Below are 24,615 nucleotides of genomic sequence, written 5' to 3' on the forward strand. Positions count from 1 at the left end.
GAAAGCTTATATTGCTCACAAAAGTCTTTGCTTATCTTTGTAGTTATATAGCTGACCTAATATCTTTTAACACATTATTGCATGATAAGCTCCTAACATTGCAACCTGTGCATAAACAGGAATTCACTTTTTAGGTTTATGTTCACAATATTGCCAGTGCTGCAGCAATGTCACAAGTGACATTAATTACTACTCAGGGCAACAATAGGGAAAGTGCTAGAACCTTATTTTAGCCCCATGAATAGCTGGGAGTGCTGTAACACATTACAACCCCTCTCAGGCATCTAAACCCAACGCCAATAAAGTTGTGAGTTACCATAAATTCCTAACTGCCACCCTAACCCTGATCCCTCCTAACTATAATGTCCCAATTCCTGTTTGCTGTGGGATTTTTTTGTGGGGCAATGAGATTTCCTCATGTGCAAGATTTCTGTGGGGACTTTATCATTAACAACTTAAAGGGATATGAAACCCAAAATTTTCTTTTATGATTCAGTCAGAGCACACAATTTTAAAACGTTTCCAATTTACTTCTATTAATCAGTTTGCTTCGAAATAGTGCTGCCATATAGTGCTCTTGCAAAACTGCTGCTATATAGTTTTCCAGAAATGGAACCGTTTCTAGGCATACACCCCTGCTTTTTAACAAAAGATACCAAGAGAACAAAGATCATTGAAAGTGGTTTAAAGTTGCATGCTGTAATTGAATCATGAAAGAAAGATTTTGGGTTTAATATCCCTTTAATCATAAAGTAAACAACTAAGTATTTATTAATTTGACATAATACCTAGCTGCATTTAATCAGTTTCACATGGAATAATAGACTATATATGTACAATTTACCTTAATCTGTGTTTTCAGCAAAATATACAAAGAAAGCAAAACAAATTAGAAAATAGTTGTTTAAAATCACATGCACTACCTTAATGATGAAAGAAAGAAATTGAGTCATGTCCCTTTAATATACTGTAAAGTTATGCAAAATAACAAAAACAAAGTATTTGTCAAAGTTGTTTTACTTTGCGTAATTAAACATTTAATATAACATTCTGTGTTTCATGTCCCTTTAAGGTATAAGATTACAATGGAGTTTTCCTGTTATGGAGTAGGTACATGATAGTTTTGAGTTAACTAAATAGCTAAAATAATAGCTCTTGCAACAGCCTTGTGACACATTTTATATAAATATTTTTTTTCTTTTTAACGTCCAGGCATGCAGAGGAAGAAAAACTGGGCTTTGTAATTTAACATTTTCACAATATTAGCAAGTAAGACAAATGACCTCATCCAGGCTGGTATTATAGTTGTCAGTTTGCCAGCTCACATTTAAGTGAGATGGGAAATTGACCTCTTCTGAAATGTGGGCTTGTTTATTTTTTTTAATATAACTATGACTCATTATTGGATAGGGTGGTGATGTAATGAGGTGTGTACAACAAAGGCTGGAGGAGGTTAATCGCTAAATCTGTGATGCACAAACCTTTCTGATTAAAGCAAGTACACTGGACTGTTATACTATGTATGAAATAAGTAAATATATGCTGGAACAGAAAATGTGTTTATCAAAGTGCTAGGTGTGGAAACTACTGACGTGGTACAGTAATCCAAGGTGAAGCTATAGCAGTGACATCACTCAATTTACTTTTACCTTATAACACAACATGCAAATTGTTTCATTACCTCTTGACATCCCTTCAAAACAGATTTCGTACTGGGCTATCAAAATGAGTTTGTGTTTCATCTTTTTGCTTCCAAAAGTCATTAGAATGTATAGCTATCAAACACATCCTGTTTGTACTTGTGGATTTAATGTGTGTGATTGTGTCTTTTGGTCTTGCCCTTACTTGTATGAGACATGGTTTTTACTTTCCTATAGAATTAGTCATTTTCTTTGATTTGTGCAATTGCCAGCAAGGTGCTTGGTCTGTGTTTTACTTGCAGTACTTGGCTGCAAGGATAACAGTGTTTTTGCTATTTTTCATCAAGTCTAGTAAAACAGAATGTGAATAACTCCAATACAAATAAGTAAATGAAGCCCCCAGGTTTACAAATGTAAACAGAAAACTCACTGCTTGCACTTTTTATGTAGCTTCCTTTTATTTGAATCTTCAACAAATTGTGTAGTGTTTGTGCTACAGCGGTGCATTTCAGACACCATATGTCTATGAAATATTTTTACAACATGCTAAACAATGCTTCATGTAACTTCTGCAATTATAGCTTTGAGTGCTTTAATGTCTCTAATGGTATTTGAAATGTCATGGCGTACAAATACCACTTTAATGTTTTTACCCCTGTATATGGTATTATGGTAAATAAACTCTCTACTAGTGTGCAGTTTGTAAAAGTAATTTTGCTACAGACAGATTAAAGGGGCACTAAAGACAAAATTAAACTATTATGATTCAGATAGAGCAGGCAATTTAAAAAAAAAAAAAATTGCTTCCATTATCAATTTGTGATCAGCCTTTTTATATGCACACTCTGAAGCACTAGCTCCTGCTGAAAATGTGTAAGAGTTTCCGGTGTATAAGTATACGAGTCTCTAATTTGCTGATGACTTGTAGCCAATTCAGATGAAATAAAAATAAATATTGTTAACCTTTTTAAGTAGTAGGTATCTTTACTGGTATAATAATATTTTTTTTAAGTTCCACCCCTGACCACAACAGGTAAACATCACTGATTTAAAAACACAGCCAAAACAAACAAAACCTATATATTTTAGCTTCAGTGTATTAATTATTGGTGTAAATCCAAAATGAGTTGGCAGATTCTCGTATATGGCTCAGGTGCTTCCAGGGCTGCATGTACTAGAAGTTGAAAAACTATTAAACACAGGAATTAATAGGCGTGTGTGTTAGAGGACAGTGGGAAACTCAGGAGGTACTGGAGATCTCCCCACTTTTGAATGCAAGAAGTTTTTGAAACAAGTAAGCATTGCTTCACTTTCTTCTGTATGTTTCATTTAGTCTGTACTTTTATGTTTCTTTAATGATTCTTTCAGTGACAATATACATAAGAAACAGCCAAGAAACAGCAGAGATATAAGGTACAAGCATGTTCTGTTTGGTTAATTTTGGTAACCCTTGTACTAGGTAACCCTAAGAAATCTATGTAACACACACATGTGTGTGCTCCGTTCTACACAGACATTTTCAGTTTGTTTCTCTACCATTTGGTCTGGCTACAGCTCCAAGAATATTCACAAAGGTTTTGAATTCCCTGTTGTCTGTGATAAGATATCAGGGTACTGCAGTGTTTCCCTACCTGGACGATATCTTGGTTCAAGCGCCATCTTTTCCTTAAGCAGAATCTCATACCAACAGGCTGTTGTTGTTTCTTCAACAATATGGTTGGAAGATCAATTTTCCAAAGAGTTCTTTGGTGCCTCAGACAAAGGCAACTTTTCTTCTATAAGGTACGAAGAGTCCACAGGTTCATCCTTTACTTGTGGGATATTATCCTCCTGCTAACAGGAAGTGGCAAAGAGCATCACAGCAGAGCTGTCTATATAGCTCCTCCCTTAGCTCCACCCCCCAGTCATTCTCTTTGCCTACTCTAAGTACTAGGAAGGGTAAAGTAAAAGAGGTGATAAAATGTTAGTTTTTATTTTCTTCAAGCAAGAGTTTTTTATTTTAAATGGTACCGGTGTGTACTACTTACTCTCAGGCAGCAGATGGATGAAGACTTCTGCCTGGAGGCTGATGATCTTAGCATTTGTCACTAAGATCCAGAGCAGTTCCCACAGAGGCTGAGGGGTACAAGAAACTTCAGTGTGAGGAACGTTTTCATGCTATATAGCAGTGAGGTATGTTCAGTCATTTTTTCTGGAGAGACTGTGGTATTTCAGAAAGGCTGACAGTATCCCAATGAGGGTAAGGGTAAGCAGTAATCCTAAGAGTTATAGAAGGGTATTACTAAGCTTGCATAAGGGGCTAATTAAAAAATGATTAACACTGAGTTTTGAATGTTTGTGGGCAAACGTTTTTTGTGAACTGGGAGTGCTGTTAACGTTTTTTGTCAACTTTATTGAGGGTACATTTGTCTTGTTTTTTGGGTCTCAGAACCCACATGGCTAGTTTGGAACCGCTCTGGTGCGGTTCATTTAGGCTGACAAAACATCGAGTGAGATGGGCAGGGCCTATTTTCGCACCTCAGATGCGCAGTTGTATTTACTAAGCAAGCAGCAAGCTCCAACTCTGGAGGGCCCTTGTGGAAGTATTGGGCCAAATCGAAGCTTTAACCCCATTTTTCCAATCCCTGAGGGCAGGTAGGCGCCATAGCAGCGCTGTGGCGAGGAGCTGGTGGTGTTTTTTTCCGGATTTAGGCCTTATGATCTATCCGGTTTTCACAATAAAGGGTTAAATGTTTGTTTTTCTTGTGGGGCAAACTTAACTACACAAATTGAGTCTTATATCAAAAATTTTAAAAGATTGGTGTATTTTAAAGCAGTTTTGCACAACGTGTATGCTTTTTTTTCTCTTAAAGGCGCAGTACCGTTTTTTAAGATTATTTTTTCACTAAATAAAGTTTTTTCAAGCTTGTTTGTGGTCATTACTAGCCTGTTCAACATGTCTGACATTGAGGAAAGTCAATGTTCAATGTGTTTAGAAGCCATTGTGGAACCCCCACTTAGAATGTGTCCCTCATGCACTGAAAGGTCAAATTACAAAGAACATATTTTAGCTACTAAAAGTATGTCACAGGATGATTCTCAGTCAGAAGGGAATCAGGTTATGCCATCTAATTCTCCTCAAGTGTCACAATCACTAACGCCCGCACAAGCGGCGCCAAGTACTTCTAGTGCGTCTAATTCTTTCACCCTGCAAGATATGGCGGCAGTTATGAATACTACCCTCACAGAGGTTTTATCTAAGCTTTCTGGGTTACAGGTTAAGCGCAGTAGGCCTGGTGTGAGAACAAATGCTGAGCCCTCTGACGCTTTATTATCCATATACGATGTACCCTCACAATGTTCTGAGTTGGGGGTGAGGGATTTGCTGTCTGAGGGAGAGATTTCTGATTCAGGAAAGATGTTCCCTCAGTCAGACGCAGATATGGCGGTTTTTAAATTTAAACTAGAACAACTCCGCTTGTTGCTCAGAGAGGTTTTAGCGACTCTGGATGATTGTGACCCTATTGTAGTTCCAGAGAAATTGTGTAAAATGGACAGATATCTAGAGGTTCCTGCCTACACTGATGTTTTTCCGGTCCCTAAGAGGATTTCGGACATTGTTACTAAGGAGTGGGATAGACCAGGTATTCCGTTCGCTCCCTCTCCTACTTTTAAGAAAATGTTTCCCATATCAGACACCATGCGGGATTCGTGGCAGATGGTCCCTAAGGTGGAGGGAGCTATTTCTACCCTGGCTAAGCATACAACTATATACTACCCACACAAGATAACAAGGGCACTATTAAGGCAAACTTCTCACCTATTAACCTTTTTCTGGGATACTTTTTGTGTCAGTATCTCTGCTAAGTTTCTCATGTGAGAAGTGGTGCTAGCATTAATTTACACAAACTTTGGCAAACAATTGGGATTGAGGATCCCTGAAAGAATAATGCTCTGATAGCACTCTATGCCCAGACTTATTTAGCAGAGGCAAAAAAGAAATTAAAATTTAACTTTTATTGTTTATTTAAAACATGGGTGAACACACACATTTAAAATTATAGTCTAACCTTGGTAGCTATATCTTGTGAGAGCTATTATTAATCAGTATGGCCTTGTAACCATTATTGTTATCTAGTCTCACAGTATAAATGGTACTATTGATCTGGGTTGTTCTATACCTTGGTAAGTGTGATTCTGTTGTTACTTAATTCACACCTTAGCTGGAGAGTAAATTAATATGTTGCTTGGCCTCTAGGGCACCAATATGGTTGAGTGGATATGTGTGCTCTTATCAGAATAATTCTGACTGACGCCACTTGTTACCAAACATTATATAATATGCTTACTTAACTATTGGACTGTAGAATATGCCAATGGCTAATTCTGGGGTGTACTTCTAACTGTGATTAAATATTAATAAAGCTTATATCCAACCTAGGTTGTTGTTGCTTTATAGAATATGTGCAATTGTAATTTATATTCTGAGGTAATCATGCAGTTCTGCACTATGTGGTCACAACTGTTCTAGCATTCAGTTGCTTATAATTTATATTCGCTCAGGTCTCCGGTATGTATTACCGTTGCTTTAATTTTGGGCCACTCATAACATCAGCTGCTGAATTTGCTATGCCCTCATTGGTATGCACACCATTCTATATTTGTATTGCTTTAACCACTTAATCTTATATGTTGATTATTCGTCCTACACCCAGTAGTCACGATTCTCGTATTTGCTGTATATATCGTTCTAGTATGTAATAATGTGTTTTACATATACGTTCTGTATTTGTTACCTTAACTATGGTTTTGAGCCCCCTCGAGCACTTGCATTTAAATGTATTATGCGCTCATTAGGTATGCGCACCATTCACTTTCTATTTTATGATTATTATCGCTCTGAGTCTGAGATATGTCTAATTTGGTAGGTGTGATTCTATCTCTTTATTTGGCAAATCTGTTCATTGGGTTAACTCTTAATCAATTTAGGTGTTAAGATAAAATTGTAAACTGTAAATGTTATTTGAACAGTATCAATAGCTGGTTACAAGGCCTTGTAACCAATAATGGTTACAAGGCCATACTGATTAATAATAGCTCTCACAAGATATAGCTACCAAGGTTAGACTATAATTTTAAATGTGTGTGTTCACCCATGTTTTAAATAAACAATAAAAGTTAAATTTTAATTTCTTTTTTGCCTCTACTAAATAAGTCTGGGCATAGAGTGCTATCAGAGCATTATTCTTTCAGGGATCCTCAATCCCAATTGTTTGCCAAAGCATACAACTATACCTATTGAGGACAGTTGTGCTTTCAAAGATCCTATGGATAAAAAATTAGAGGGTCTCCTAAAGAAAATATTCGTTCATCAGGGTTTTCTTCTGCAACCTATAGCATGCATTGTTCCTGTAACTACTGCAGCTGCTTTTTGGTTCGAGGCTCTTCAGGTTGAGACCCCATTAGATGATATTCTGGATAGAATTAGGGCTCTCAAGCTAGCTAATTCTTTCATTACAGATGCCGCTTTTCAACAGGCTAAATTAGCGGCAAAGAATTCAGGTTTTGCCATTTTAGCGCGTAGAGCGTTATGGCTTAAGTCCTGGTCTGCTGATGTGTCATCAAAATCTAAGCTTTTAGCCATCACTTTCAAAGGTAAGACCCTATTCGTGCCTGAACTGAAAGAGATCATTTCAGGCATCACTGGAGGAGAAGGCCATGCCCTTCCTCGGGATAAGACAAATAAGATGAGAACCAAACAAAATAATTTTCCTTCCTTTCGAAACTTCAAAGGTGGTCCCTCTACCTCTTCCCCTGCTGCAAAACGTGAGGGAATTTTGCTCAATCAGAGTCAGTCTGGAGATCTAACCAGACTTGGAACAAAGGTAAACAGGCCAAGAAGCCTGCTGCCACCAAGACAGCATGAAGGGTAGCCCCCGATCCAGGACTGGATCTAGTAGGGGGCAGACTTTCTCTCTTTGCTCAGGCTTGGGCAAGAGACGTTCAGGACTCCTGGGCTTTAGAAATCGTACTCCAGGGGTATCTTCTAGATTTCAAAGATTCTCCTCCAAGGGGGAGATTCCATCTTTCTCAATTGTCTGTAAACCAGACAAAAAGAGAGGCATTCTTACGCTGTGTAGAAGACCTATATACCATGGGAGTGATCCGCCCAGTTCCGAAAACAGAACAGGGTCAGGGGTTTTACTCCAATCTGTTTGTGGTTCCCAAAAAGGAGGGAACCTTCAGACCAATTTTAGATCTCAAGATCCTAAACAAATTCCTCAGAGTCCCATCCTTCAAGATGGAGACCATTCAGACTATTTTACCAATGATCCTGGAGGGTCAATATATGACCACCGTGGACTTAAAGGATGCGTATCTATACATCCCTATCCACAAAGATCATCACCAGTTCCCCAGGTTCGCCTTTATGGACAAGCATTACCAGTTTGTGGCTCTTCCCTTCGGGTTGGCCACAGCTCCCAGAATTTTCACAAAAGTGCTAGGGTCCCTTCTGGCGGTTCTAAGGCCCGCCCTGTTATTTTAAGACAGAATATATTTTTAGATTTTAAACTTCAGTCACCTCTGCACCTTTTTAGTTTCTCCTTTTTCTTCCTGTACCTTTGGTCGAATGACTGGGGGTGGAGCTAAGGGAGGAGATATATAGACAGCTCTGCTGTGGTGCTCTTTGCCACTTCCTGTTAGCAGGAGGATAATATCCCACAAGTAAAGGATGAATCCGTGGACTCGTCATACCATAGAAGAAATTAATTTATCAGGTAAGCATAAATTTACTTTTTTGGGGTTTTCAAATAGATTCAGTCTCCCATGAGTCATTCTCTAACAGAAGAGAGAAGTTTAAAATTGGTGTCTGCTTGTCTGAACCTTCAGTCTTTCTCCTTCCCCTCTGTTGCTCTTTGTATGGAAATGTTGGGTCTCATGATTGTAGTATCAGATGCAATTCCTTTTACTCTATTTCACATGAGTCCTCTCTAGTTTTGAATGTGATTCAAGTAGTGCTGGGATCATCCAGTGGTGACTGAATCATCAGTTCATTATTCAGGTAGCTACTTTTACTCATCCTACCTGAACTGTGATCACTACAGATGCACGTCTTTCTGTCTGGGTAATTGTTTGTGGGTCTCTGAGAACACAGGTAGTTTGGGATCCTTGGGAGGCAAGTTTAACAATAAATATTATGGAACTCTTTGCTATTTTCAGGGCTCTTCAGACTTGGCATGAAAAGGGAAGCTCATCATTTTTCAAACAGAAAATGTCACAACAGTGGCTTATGTCAACTATCAGGGGGGAACCTCACAGTTCCCTAGTCATGAGGGAGGTGGTTGAAATTCTATCATGGGCAGAAATCAATTCCTGTCTAATCTCTGCGATTCATATTCCAGGAGTGAACAACTGAGAAGCAAACTTTCTCAATCCAATATGTAGATACCAGCAGTATAACCAGAGCAATGCAAATGCAGACAGGAGGTCACTGCTAGCTCTTAGGTACATTCAACAAACAGTGTCCACAGCACTTGCTTCAAAATCCTTCTTTATTTGGGGATAATTTTAGGGTACAGAAAACAGCAGCAACGTTTCAGGTTGTACACCTTTAGTCTTGCATGACTAAGGGTAAGCAGACTTTCTCAGTCATCAATCTCTACATCCAGGGGAATGGTCCCTTTACCTGGATGTGTTAAATCACATTGTGGATCTCGGGGATCTCCCAGCGATAGATCTGATGGCTTCTCATTTAAACTACAAACTTCCCGGGTATTTTGCGAGGTCCAGGGATCCTCAGGCAGAGTTTGTGGATGCTCTAGCAGCTCCTTGGAAATTGAACGGTTAGTTCTTAGACACAGAGGTTTTTCTGATTCTGATTAAAAACCTTGATTCAGGCCTGTAACTAGGAAGATTTATTATAAGGTTTGGAAGTACTTTATTTATTGGTGTGCAGATCATGGTTTTTCCAGGCTATTCTTTTAGAATTCCTATGATTTTGCAGTTCTTATAGGATGTTTTGGATAAGAGCTTATCTGCTAGTTCTCTGAAGGGGCAAATTTCTGCTCTTTTAGTTTTTAGTTTTTTTTCATAGTGTGATTTCTAATCCTCCTGATAATCATGGGTTTTGTTCAAGCTTTGGCACGTATTAATCCTGTAATTAAGCCGGTTTCTCATCCATGGAGTCTTGGGTGGGTGTTTTTATTTGAAGGTTATTCATTTTGGCTATCTCTTCTGCTAGAAGAGTTTCAGAATTGTCTGCTCTTTCCTGTGATCCTCCTTATTTTTCATCAGGATATGGCAGTTTTACAGACAATATTTTTGCAAAGTTGTTTCTTCAGACAATATCAGCAGAGATATTGTTGTTTCTTCTTTGTGTCTTTAATCCAAAGAATGCTTCAGAGAGAGCTTTTCATAATTGGGATGTTGTTAGAGCATTTAAATATAATGTTGATGCTACTAAGGATTTCAGACAGACTTGTAGTTTGTTCACTTTTCTGGTACTAGAAAAGAACAGTAAGTTTCTGCTGTTTGTTTGGCCTCTTGGTTGACACTTTTAATTCACAAGGCTAACTTGGAGGTGGGTTAGCCACCACTGCAACTGATTACAGCTCATTATACTAGGTCATTTGCCACTTCTTGGGTGTTCAAGAATGAGGCTTCTGTTGACCAAATTTGCAAGGCAGTTACTTGTTCTTTGCATACTTTTACTAAATTCTTTCATTTTTATGTTTTTGCTTCTTCTGAGACAGCCTTTGGTAGGAAGGTCTCAGCTTGACTTTCCTTGTGCCTGATTTGATTAATTAAAAATAAATACATTTTTAATTTATGCCCTTTTTGTTTTTTTTTGTGGGGTTGTGAATTTAGTTTTCTCAGTGGAAAAAGTAGTTTTAAATCCTACCCTTAATGTTTTTACTTGTGGACTTCACAGCTTGGGTATTAATACCTAGGAGTAATGGATTGTGACTCTCACCATCTGTATGAAAGAAAAAAACATAATTTTTGCTTACCTGATTCATTTCTTTCATGGTGGTGACTCCACAAGACCCCACACTGTTGTTTTTTCTTTCTTGAAGCACATCCTTTTATGGCTCTGATTTATTTTTTCTTACCTTATTTTTTCTTACCTCATTTTTCTTACCTCATTTTTCTTACCTCATTTTTCTTACCTCATTTTTCTTACCTCATTTTTCTTACCTCATTTTTCTTACCTCATTTTTCTTACCTCATTTTTCTTACCTCATTTTTCTTACCTCATTTTTCTTACCTCATTTTTCTTACCTCATTTTTCTTACCTCATTTTTCTTACCTCATTTTTCTTACCTCATTTTTCTTACCTCATTTTTCTTACCTCATTTTTCTTACCTCATTTTTCTTACCTCATTTTTCTTACCTCATTTTTCTTACCTCATTTTTCTTACCTCATTTTTCTTACCTCATTTTTCTTACCTCATTTTTCTTACCTCATTTTTCTTACCTCATTTTTCTTACCTCATTTTTCTTACCTCATTTTTCTTACCTCATTTTTCTTACCTCATTTTTCTTACCTCATTTTTCTTACCTCATTTTTCTTACCTCATTTTTCTTACCTCATTTTTCTTACCTCATTTTTCTTACCTCATTTTTCTTACCTCATTTTTCTTGGCTATATGTTAGACTGAAGTACCTGTGGAGTGGGAGAGGTTTTATAGAGCTCTTGGGGTTTGGGAATCTTTGTCTCCTCCTAGTGGTAATAAAGAGTAATTACCACGAGTAATGGAATGTGGACTCTCACCACCATGAAATAAATGAATTTATCAGGTAAGCATAAATTATGTTTTTATATATGACCTACTGTAGCTTAAAAAATAAAAAATATTGAAAGATGGCTAATATAATCTGTGGTGGTACAATCAAAATGACAGCCTTAAAATGTACAGCTCAGAAGATTATTATCATTATTATTATTATTATTATTATTATTATTATTATTATTATGTTTATTATGCAAAGGTATAGGTCGAAAAATCTGTGCGCCAGGGAGCCTTATTTATTTAATAATTTATATTTCACACCTGTGTAACCTCTGGCTTCTAAAAATATAGCCGAGTTAAAAGTTCAATATATTTGTGACTACCTCTTTATAAAGGTATTTATTAAGATTCAGGAAGAAAGTATTGTTTAGACTGAAGAGTACTAGAATATGATGCCAAGAAAATGTAAAAGCTTTACATTGTACTGTAAGTAGTAGTAGTGCTTTTTTACTCTTAAAAATAATCATGACAAAGCCTTAGATATCTGTCTACCCTGGGGATTAATATTGCTTAAGGGTTTGCTGGAGAAACTAATAGAAAGGCTTAATGGGTATAATGGTTCTTACTTGTAGTTAAATTGTACGCAGATTAATATTAATGTCTGACAGTGTGCTGTGAATAGTTACAACAGGATCATGAGTGTGCATGGAGAGGGGTAGTCGGTATTGTACTGAGATCATATTCTTCCTTTATTGCACATACTCTCTTATGCATATTTATATAGTACAGCAACACAATATTTACACATTGACTTTTGAGAGTTTTGTCTTTTATGAATGAATCGTCTCTTCTAGTTTCATATCATCAGCAACAAGAATATCTGTAGGAAGGTAATTCATACGTAGCAACAATATAGCAAATGTACAACTGGTTTATGGAACAAACTAAACTATGCCTAAAACCACACCCAAGGGGAATAAAAACATTACTTTACAATAGTCATAACAGTCACATTACCAGTAAGGAGGAAATGCCAGTAGATAAAGTAAAGCAAACTGTATAAGCACATATGATTTAAAGGGACACTAAAGTCAAAATTAAACTTCATTATTCAGATACAGCATGCAATTCTAAACAACTTTCCAATTTACTTCCATTAACAAAATGTGCTCAATCTTTTTATATTTACAGTTTTTGAGTCACCAACTCCTACTGAGCATGTGCAAGAATTTACAGCATACGTATATGTATTTGTGATTGGCTGATGGCTGTCACATGATACAGGGGGAGTGGAAATAGACATAGCTTTGCAATTTATTTAACAAAAATCTACTACTCATTTGAAACAAAAACATTTGGGTTTCATGTCCCTTTAGCTAGGGATAGACAATGTGTCCGTACACGGACACTGGTGTCAATGACTAGCCCTTTCAGTGTCCGCCACAACCTTACTATATCTTTTCTTTCTGATTAAATAGGAATAAAAAAAAATATGTAGTGTGAATAAAGTTAGTGGCTTGTCAAGAGACTGCTAGTGATATTGGGTGATAAGTTATGGAATAAATAAAGCCTGAGCAAAATACTGGATGTGTATCTGCATCTGTATAATAACACCCAGCTGTATACAAAGACACAGTAGTGACACTGGCACATGCGTATAGCCAGACAAGGGCTAGCTATAGGGTCAGTGGTATCTGCATCAGTATAATAACACCCAGCGCTATATAATGACACAGTAGTGACACTGGCACATGGGTATAGCCAGACAAGGACTGGTTATAGGATCAGTGGTATCTGCATCAGTATAATAACACCCAGCGCTATATAATGACAAAGTAGTGACACTGGCACATGGGTATAGCCAGACAAGGGCTAGCTATAGGGTCAGTGGTATCTGCATCAGTATAATAACACCCAGCGCTATATAATGACACAGTAGTGACACTAGCACATGGGTGTAGCCAGAGGAGGGCTGGTTATAGGGTCAGTGGTATCTGTATCAGTATAACACCCAGCGCTATATAATGACGCAGGGTTCTTAGAGAGAGACCCTTTTATACTTGGCAATAGGGTTGATATAAGCGCCAATTCTCACCTATCCTCCTTACTCTAGCCAAAGGAGGGCTGGTTATAGGGTCAGTGGTATCTGCATCTGTATAATAACACCCAGCTCTATACAGAGACACAGTAGTGACACTGGCACATGCATATATCCAGACAAGGGCTGGTTATGGGGTCAGGGGTATCTGCATCAGTATAATAACACCCAGCACTATATAATGACACAGTAGTGACACTGGCACATGGGTATAGCCAGAGGAGGACTGGTTATAGGATCAGGGGTATCTGCATCAGTATAATAACACCCAGCGCTATATAATGAAACAGTAGTGACACTGGCACATGGGTATAGCCAGACAAGGGCTGGTTATAGGGTCAGTGGTATCTGCATCAGTATAATAACACCCAGCGCTATATAATGACACAGTAGTGACACTGGCACATGGGTATAGCCAGAAGATGGCTGGTTATAGAATCAGTGGTATCTGCATCAGTATAATAACACCCAGCACTATATAATGACACAGTAGTGACACTGGCTCATGGATATAGCCAGAGGGCTGGTTATAGGATCAGTATAATAACACCCAGCTCTATACAAAGACACAGTAGTGACACTGGCACATGGGTATAGCCAGAGTAGGGCTGGTTATAGGGTCAGTGGTATCTGCATCAGTATAATAACACCAAGCACTATATAATGACACAGTAGTGAAACTGGCACATGCGTATAGCCAGACAAAGGTTGGTTATAGGGTCAGTGGTATCTGCATCAGTATAATAACACCCAGCGCCATATAATGAAACAGTAGTGACACTGACACATGGGTATAGACAGAGGAGGGCTGGTTATAGGGTCAGTGGTATCTGCATCAGTATAATAACACCCAGCTCTATACAAAGACACAGTAGTGAAACTGGCACATGCGTATAGCCAGACAAAGGCTGGTTATAGGATCAGTGGTATCTGCATCAGTATAAGTTGGTTATAGGGTCAGTGGTATCTGCATCAGTATAATAACACCCAGCACTATATAATGACACAGTAGTGACACTAGCTCATGGATATAGCCAGAGGAGGTCTGGTTATAGGGTCAGTGGTATCTGCATCAGTATAATAACACCCAGCACTATATAATGACACAGTAGTGACACTAGCACATGGGTATAGCCAGAGGAGGTCTGGTTATAGGGTCAGTGGTATCTGCATCAGTATATTAACACCCAGCGCTATATAATGAAACAGTAGTGACACTGGCACATGGGTATAGCCAGAGGAGGGCTGGTTATAGGGTCAGTGGTATCTGCATCAGTATAATAACACCCAGCACTATATAATGACACAGTGGTGACACTAGCACATGGGTATAGCCAGAGGAGGGCTGGTTATAGGGTCAGTGGTATCTGCATCTGTATAATAACACCCAGCTCTATACAAAGACACAGTAGTGACACTGGCACATGCATATAGCCAGAGGAGGGCTGGTTATGGGGTCAGGGGTATCTGCATCAGTATAACACCCAGCGCTATATAATGACACAGTGACACTGGCACATGGGTATAGCCAGAGGAGGGCTGGTTATAGGATCAGTGGTATCTGCATCAGTATAATAACACCCAGCGCTATATAATGACACAGTAGTGACACTGGCTCATGGGTATAGCCAGAGTAGGGCTGGTTATAGGATCAGTGGTATCTGCATCAGTATAATAACACCCAGCTCTATACAAAGACACAGTAGTGACACTGGCTCATGGATATAGCCAGAGGAGGGCTGGTAATAGAATCAGTGGTATCTGCATCAGTATAATAACACCCAGCGCTATATAATGACACAGTAGTGACACTGGCTCATGGATATAGCCAGAGGAGGGCTGGTTATAGGATCAGTGGTATCTGCATCAGTATAATAACACAAAACACTATACAAAGACACAGTAGTGACACTGGCTCAGGGGTACAGCCAGAGTAGGGCTGGTTATAGGATCAGTGGTATCTGCATCAGTATAATAACACCCAGCTCTATACAAAGACACAGTAGTGACACTGGCACATGCATATAGCCAGAGGAGGGCTGGTTATGGGGTCAGGGGTATCTGCATCAGTATAACACCCAGCGCTATATAATGACACAGTGACACTGGCACATGGGTATAGCCAGAGGAGGGCTGGTTATAGGATCAGTGGTATCTGCATCAGTATAATAACACCCAGCGCTATATAATGACACAGTAGTGACACTGGCTCATGGGTATAGCCAGAGTAGGGCTGGTTATAGGATCAGTGGTATCTGCATCAGTATAATAACACCCAGCTCTATACAAAGACACAGTAGTGACACTGGCTCATGGATATAGCCAGAGGAGGGCTGGTAATAGAATCAGTGGTATCTGCATCAGTATAATAACACCCAGCGCTATATAATGACACAGTAGTGACACTGGCTCATGGATATAGCCAGAGGAGGGCTGGTTATAGGATCAGTGGTATCTGCATCAGTATAATAACACAAAACACTATACAAAGACACAGTAGTGACACTGGCTCAGGGGTACAGCCAGAGTAGGGCTGGTTATAGGATCAGTGGTATCTGCATCAGTATAATAACACCCAGCTCTATACAAAGACACAGTAGTGACACTGGCTCATGGGTATAGCCAGAGGAGGGCTGGTTATAGGATCAGTGTTATCTGCATCAGTATAATAACAACTAGCACTATAAAATGTTTTTAATTTCAAATGTACCTTGGTGTCCTTCGCTAAGGTCTGTACTTTGAAAATTGTCCACCACAGCCTTTGTCTGTGCCTATCCCTGCTTTAGCATCAATTCTGAATACTCAGCCATTAACGTGACAGTAAACACCATAAGATTTTAATGTAAAAGGATTAGTTATGAATAGTAAAAAAAACTTTGCAGTATACTTTCATTATCTATTTACCTCTGAAACTTGTGGCTTTTTTAATAAATAGAATTTAAAGGGACAGTCAACACCAAAATTACTATTGTTTAAATATATAACCAACACCTTTACTACCCATTGCCCAGCTTTGCACAACTAACATTGTTATATTAATATACTTTATAACATTTAACCCTCTAAATTTCTGCCTGTTTCTAAGCCGCTACAGACAGCCTCTTATCAAATGCTTTTTTATTTGTTTTTTCACAGCAAGAGACTGCTAGTTCATGTGGGCCATATAGATAACATTGTACGTTCCCCCATGGAGTTGTGCAGACACAGCACTGAGTGGCTAAAATGCCAGTCAATAGATAAGTCATGTGATAAGGGGGCTGCCAGAAAAGGCTTAGATACAAGGTAATCACAGAGGTAAAAAGTATATTAATATAAGTGTTGGTTATGCAAAACTGGGGAATGGTTAATAAAGGGATTATCTATCTTTCTAAACAATAAAAATTCTGGAGTTGACTGTCCCTTTGACAAAGCACACTGCAGACTTTATTGGGCTAATCATGCTGCAAATATTTAAAAGGACACTCAAGTCAAAATTAAACTTTCATGATTCAGATAGAGCATGCAATTTTAAACAACTTTCCAATTTACTTCCATTAACAAAATGTGCACAGTCCTTTTTATATTTACACTTTTTGAGTCAAAGGCTCCTACTGAGCATGTGCAAGAACTCAGAGAATATACATATTTGCATTTGTGATTTGCTGATGGCTGTCACATGATATAGCAGGAGTGGAAATAGACTTAAAGGGACACTATACTATAAGAGCATGCAATTTTAAGCAAATTTCTTATTTACTCCTATTAAAATTTCTTCATTCTCTTGGTATCTTTATTTGAAAAGCAAGAATGTAAGTTTAGATGCCGCCCCATTTTTGGTGAACAACCTTGGTTGTCCTTGCTGATTGAACAGCTTTAATAAATAAGTGCTGTCCAGGGTCTGAACCAAAAATTGTCTTACTCCTTACCTCAGATGCCTTCTTTTTCAAATAAACATAGCAAGAGAACGAAGAAAAATTTATAATAGGAGTAAATTAGAAAGTTGTTTAAAATTGCATGCTCTATCTGAATCACGAAAGGAAAAATTTGGGTTCAGTGTCCCTTTAACTTTGAAATTTGTCAGAAAAAAATGTACTCATTTGAAGTTCAGACTAAGTGCTTTTGCATTGTCTTTTTATCATGCAGTTGTTAATTATGCAAATCTACTGTATTTACTGGTCCTTTAACTAATTGGCTTTAACAGATGAGAACTGCAAAACACTGCACTTTATGCCAACCTTGTGGGTGACCTTGTCAGCTGCAGACTCTGCTTGGCTCCTCCCAAACAATGCAAGTGATGGGTGGAGTTTGGTTACTGAAATACAACTGCAATACAAACAAGATGTCCATTTGTGATCAAAAATAGAATTGGCGAATGTTATTCTCTAGCAAGGCAACAGAGAGGTCTTGTAATTACAAGTATTCTTTGTGTGTTAGTAATGGTTTCTGACTGGCTGTATTCACTTTGTAATCATTTAGGCAATTGAGGAGAAAAATAATTATGTTTTCTAGTCTGTTTGTACATGCCCCATTAATGCCTATACTTCATATGGGTATTGTGTTTGTACACGCCCCATTAGTGCCTATACTTCATATGGGTAGTGTTTGCACATGCTCCATTAGTGCCTATACTTCATATGGGTATTGTGTTTGTACACGCCCCATTAGTACCTCTACTTTATATGGGTAGTCTGTACACGCTCCATTAGTGCCTATACTTCATATGGGTAGTGTTTGCATATGCTCCATTAGTGCCTTTACTTCATATGGATAGTGTTTGCATATGCCCCATTAGTGTGTATACTTCATATGGATAGTGTTTGCATATGCCCCATTAGTGCGTATACTTCATATGGATAGTGTTTGCATATGCCCCATTAGTGCCTATACTTCATATGGATAGTGTTTGCATATGCCCCATTAGTGCCTATACTTCATATGGATAGTGTTTGCATATGCTCCATTAGTGCGTATACTTCATATGGGTATTGTGTTTGTACACGCCCCATTAGTACCTATACTTTATATGGGTAGTCTGTACACGCTCCATTAGTGCCTATACTTTATATGGGTAGTGTTTGCATACGCTCCATTAGTCCCTATACTTCATATGGGTAGTGTGTGCATACGCCCCATTAGTGCCTTTACTTTATATGGGTAGTGTGTGCATATGCCCCATTAGTGCCTATACTTCATATGGGTAGTGTGTGCATACGCCCCATTAGTACCTATACTTCATATGGGTATTGTGTTTGTACACGCCCCATTAGTGCCTATACTTCAAATGGGTAATGTTTGCATACGCTCCATTAGTGCCTATACTTCATATAGGTATTGTGTTTCTACACGCCCCATTAGTACCTATACTTTATATGGGTAGTCTGTTTGTATACACTCCATTAGTGCCTATACTTCATATGGGTATTGTGTTTGTACACACTCCATTAGTGCCTATACTTCATATGGGTAGTGTTTGCATATGCCCCATTAGTGCCTATACTTCATATGGGTAGTGTTTGCACACGCTCCATTAGTGCCTATACTTCATATGGGTATTGTGTTTGTACACGCCCCATCAGTACCTATACTTTATATGGGTAGTCTGTTTGTATACGCCCCATTAGTGCCTATACTTCATATGGGTATTGTGTTTGTACACGCTCCATTAGTGCCTATACTTCATATTGGTAGTGTGTGCATATGCCCCATTAGTGCCTATACTTCATATGGGTAGAGTTTGCATATGCTCCATTAGTGCCTATACTTCATATGGGTAGTGTGTGTGTATACGCTCCATTAGTGCCTATACTTTATATGAGTAGTGTGTGCATACGCCCCATTAGTGCCTATACTTTATATGGGTAGTGTGTGCATACGCCCCAATAGTGCCTATACTTCATATGGGTAGTGTGTGCATATGCTCCATTAGTGCCTATACTTCATATGGGTAGTGTGTGCATATGCTCCATTAGTGCCTATACTTCATATGGGTAGTGTGTGCATATGCTCCATTAGTGCCTATACTTCATATGGGTAGTGTGTGTATACGCTCCATTAGTGCCTATACTTCATATGGATAGTGTGTGCATATGCTCCATTAGTGCCTATACTTCATATGGATATTGTGTTATACACGCCCCATTAATGCCTATACTTCAAATGGGTAGTGTTTGCTTGTGCCCCATTAGTATCTATACTTCAAATCGGTAGTGTGTTTGTATACGTCCCATTAGTGCCTATACTTCATATGGGTAGTGTGTTTGTATACACCCCATTAGTGCCTATACACTACTTCATATGGGTAGTGTGTGCATACGCTCCATTAGTGCCTATACTTCATATGGATATTGTGTTATACACGCCCCATTAATGCCTAATGTGTAGTGTTTGCTTGTGCCCCATTAGTACATATACTTCAAATCGGTAGTGTGTTTGTATACGCCACATTGGTGCCTATACTTCATATGGGTAGTGTGTTTGCACATGCCCCATTAGTGCCTATACTTCATATGGGTGTTGTGTTGGCACATGCCCAATTAGTGTCTTTACTTCATATGGATAGTGTTTGCATATGCCCCATTAGTGCGTATACTTCATATGGATAGTGTTTGCATATGCCCCATTAGTTCGTATACTTCATATGGATAGTGTTTGCATATGCCCCATTAGTGCCTATACTTCATATGGATAGTGTTTGCATATGCCCCATTAGTGCCTATACTTCATATGGATAGTGTTTGCATATGCCCCATTAGTGCGTATACTTCATATGGATAGTGTTTGCATATGCCCCATTAGTGCGTATACTTCATATGGATAGTGTTTGCATATGCCCCATTAGTGCCTATACTTCATATGGATAGTGTTTGCATATGCCCCATTAGTGCCTATACTTCATATGGATAGTGTTTGCATATGCCCCATTAGTGCGTATACTTCATATGGATAGTGTTTGCATATGCCCCATTAGTGCCTATACTTCATATGGATAGTGTTTGCATATGCCCCATTAGTGCCTATACTTCATATGGATAGTGTTTGCATATGCCCCATTAGTGCGTATACTTCATATGGATAGTGTTTGCATATGCCCCATTAGTGCGTATACTTCATATGGATAGTGTGTGCATATGCCCCATTAGTGCCTATACTTCATATGGATAGTATTTGCATATGCCCCATTAGTGCCTATACTTCATATGGATAGTGTTTGCACGCGCCCCGTTAGTGTCTATACGAAAGGACGTCTGGAATATTGTTGTGTTTAGGGGTCAATGTTCCTCTCTTTTCCATATAGGTTTCCTTGGCACTGTGTGTGAAATGAAATCTACAGGAATGGGCATTATATGTAAGATAGGGAGATCTTTCACTAGTTCCTGAATACTAATAATGCTGTTAAAGGGACATGGTACAAATATATATATTTTTTTAATGTATATGAAAGAGCAGAAAAAAAAAAAAAAATAATAAAAGAGAATTAAAATCTTTCTAATGTGAAACGAACAGAAAGTGCTTGCTGATGTACAGTCCCAGGACTCTTGCCCATTGGCTCATAGGGACAATTTACACAGAAAAATTTTGTTCGGCACCAGAACATCTATTTGACAAAAACACAGCACGGTAATACACGTAATATATAATATATGTAATATATATATATCTCATTTTAGCTTTACTCATTATAGTAAATTTCTTTTTTACAGACTTTAATTTTTTTTTTTTTTTTTTAAAGTAATACAAATAAAAAAATTACTTTACTTTAAAAGTATTGTAATAGCCTACATGTAATTCACACGGTCACCACCAAGTGTTAACTTTTGAGAAATATAAAATTAAAGGTTAATCATGATAACGTGTAGTTATGAATAATATTTTCACTGTTTTTTCCACCCAGGAAAAGTATTTGTTCCCAAGCAAAAGCCTTTGAATTTCCGCACAGAAGAAAAACTTTCACTTGATCCTGAGCTGGAAGAGGCATTGTCTAGCGCCACAGACACAGAGCTATGTGACCTTGCAGGTTAGTGTTCAAGGATAAATGTGACTTTCCATATTCATAGGTACTGGCTGTTCATAAACAAATGACAGCATCAAGCTAATGTGGCTTCCCCGAACCATAATAAATGCGTAGATAGAAGAATGATAGTGTATGTGTATGTATGTATGTATATATATATATGTATATATATATTCAGAAATATATTTTTAAATTCAATAGAAAATAAACAAATATTTTGCTATTGTAATGTAAATTGTATTTAACTGCATAAAAAAAATATATGTAGATACATATTTAATTTCTTCATTTACAAATGTCCTATTTATTAAACATATATATTATTATTATTGTTATTAATTTTTTTTCTTTAAACTTTGTAGCCATTCTAGGAATGCACAACCTGCTACCAAACAGTGCAATATCTGCCAGCAATGGATATGATAGCCAGGGCTTTCCAAGTGAGTATTAATCTGTCTCTACACGCTTTACTGCATTTCTTACCTTGCTATGTTATATTAAAATGTTCAGTTATACTGTACATAATGAAACAACTTTGCAATATGTTTTCACTATTTATTTTTACCCCTCTTCATGTAATTTAGCTCTGCAAGTTGAGCACCTTCTAATTCTCAGAACTTGAAGTGCACCTACTGACTGCTTAAGGTTAACTGTGCTACATATATGTCCCTAATTGGCAGATAACAATGTGCTTTATACTAAGTTTGACAGTAGACAGCCTTGTTGTCTGTGTACTAAAGTTCAGATTGACTTCTCCAAATTAGGCAAATGGTGGGTGGTGTTTGGCTTTGTAAAAATAATGTTAATTTGTTTTAAAAATATTATTAGCTGATTTTCTATAGCAATACAACATAAATATCTTGTATTGTCCCTTTAAGTCTTGTTCTCAGTATTATCTCTTCAGTGAATGCAAATATTACAGTGACGGTAATCAATCTTCATTATCAAAGATGCACCAACTGCATTGTTCTATTATTTATAGAATTTAGAGCCCCAGAGGTATCGTGTGATACATGCGGTTTTCTCCTGACCACCCTACTTACATCAGACACCTGTGCTTCTCTGGATGCGACTCTGACCTGTATGTTTCTTTCTGTCCGGTCTCATTACTCCCCCTACTCTCACGCTACACCTGCACATGTTCCTCTCCCATGTGCACATCACTTTTATTACTTCCTCTTTCTTTACTACATTCAAGTAATTGTCTTCTTCTTGCATAAATTGTAATTCTCCTTCTCCAAACAAAGTTGTTCTGTAACTACTGCAAGTTCCTAATCTATCAAGTCCTTTGAGAAACCATTATAGTGCAAAAGTTCTATGCTAGTGCGTGTAATTTTAGCACCACCGACCCTGCGAGTTTGTGTTTAGCCCCCATAAAGTACTGCTCAGGAGCCACAGAGCAAGGCTTGTCCCAAGCAGACGCTGCCAGTGAGCCAGTCAATAGTGTTTGTTGGCTCAACATTCCAGCTGTGCGATTGCCACTACTGATTGGCTCACCGGCAATGTCTGTAATGGGCCAATAGTTCTCTGCGGCTCCTGAGCAGTACTTTACCTATGTAAGTTTTGCACTATTATGGGACAGTAAAGTCTAACTGTTCATATTTCAGATAGATCATTGCATTTTAAAAACTGCTTTCCAATTTACTTATGTTATCTATTTAGCATAGTTCTCTTGGTATCCTTTGTTAAAGAATAATCCTAGGTGAGCTCAGGAGCATGCATGTGTCCTTAGCCATTTGACAGCAGTATTTAAAGCAATGTAATACATAGTTTAAAACTCTGCTGCCATAAAATGCTGTAGAATTATATGGCAGCAGTGTTTGTAACTATGTATAACATTGCTTTAAACATTGTTGCAAACACTGCTGCCAGATGGCTAAGGACAAGTGCACACTCCTGAGCTCACCTACCTTTTAACAAAGGATGCCAAAAGAACTTGGCAAAATTGATAATAGAAGTAAATTGGAAAGTTGTTTAAAACTGCACACTCCATCTGAATGATGAACATTTAATTTTGACTTTACTGTCCCTTTAACAATATTATATCAACCTGGTGACACTTTTTCATCATCAATGTCTGTTTTATTTTGCACCTCATTGTAATATGAATTACCATAATCTGATACAACAGTAAGAAGTGCTACCAAATAAAGTTTGATTACATAGATAAAAGCCAGGTAGGGTTTTGTCTAACTTGATGCTAAGTTCAGCAGCACTGATTTCTGGCATACATAGCTGTGTAATAGATACCTGGCTTCTGGATGGCTCTAAATATCAGTCATGTATAGGTGTATGAGGCTTTCTATGGATGGTTTGTATTGGGCATTGGCAGCTACATTGTACTAAGTATCTTCATTAAATCAATATTTTCAAATGTATTTCAGATGTGGTGAAAGCTGAGCCAATGAGGCCGGTTTTTGATGAACCTCCAAATCCTACAAATGTGGAAGAGAGTTTGAAGCGAATAAAGAACAATGACCCACGTCTGACTGAAGTGAACCTAAATAACATTAAGGTAATGGTTAAAGGATTATTAGATTTTAACATTTCTGTCTCACTGGGATGATTTTTGACAAATGACATTTAACTGCTGAGATCTATGTTGTGAAAATAACCTGTATTACTGGACTGTTTCTGATGATCAAAAAGGACAAAGGTAGCAATTCTTACTGTTTAATACTGGCAACAACCTATTGTATCCACAGAAACTTCAGTGGACACAAATTACATGTTCTCATTCATTATAGCAGGTCATTTTAGCACAACATACTGCGCAAGTCTGTGGTTAAATGCATAGATGAGGTACTGCCCAGCCAATGCGCCCTGTGAACCAATCAGCAGTAACAGTCCACCAATATCCAGCCAAACCTGGTTGTGACCAGCAGCTCTTTGTGGCTCCAGTGTGGTACTTTAATTGTGTGTTTAATCCCTTGGCTGTTGCGCTAATCAAAAGCAGAAAAAAATAGCAGTTTATTTGTATAGTATGTCAATTAACACCAATCCTTCCTTTCCACAACTCCTGTGAAATGAATAGGTTCAAATAGACTGAGATTTGGATATTGGTAGCTACACACTAGTAATATGCTTCACTGACTAGTCGTATTTTATCTGCTAGATGCAAAAGATTGGCAACACCTTTGTGGGGGGACAAACATGATCCATTACATCCGCAGC

The 24,615-nt window shown here is 38.0% G+C and overlaps 1 protein-coding gene across 2 annotated transcripts in view; it reads left to right on the top strand.

The window, feature by feature from the left end:
• LOC128663248 (tropomodulin-3) overlaps positions 1-24,615 on the top strand; it is a 109,024-nt gene that overhangs the window by 66,993 nt on the left and 17,416 nt on the right. For both annotated transcript variants that reach the window (XM_053717477.1, XM_053717476.1), the window contains exons 4-6: positions 21,322-21,444; positions 21,804-21,881; positions 23,826-23,956. In XM_053717477.1, the coding sequence (XP_053573452.1) occupies positions 21,322-21,444; positions 21,804-21,881; positions 23,826-23,956 (332 nt within the window). The remainder of the gene's footprint in view (positions 1-21,321; positions 21,445-21,803; positions 21,882-23,825; positions 23,957-24,615) is intronic.

This window comes from Bombina bombina, chromosome 6 (assembly GCF_027579735.1).
Source record: "Bombina bombina isolate aBomBom1 chromosome 6, aBomBom1.pri, whole genome shotgun sequence".
Taxonomy (NCBI): domain Eukaryota; kingdom Metazoa; phylum Chordata; class Amphibia; order Anura; family Bombinatoridae; genus Bombina; species Bombina bombina.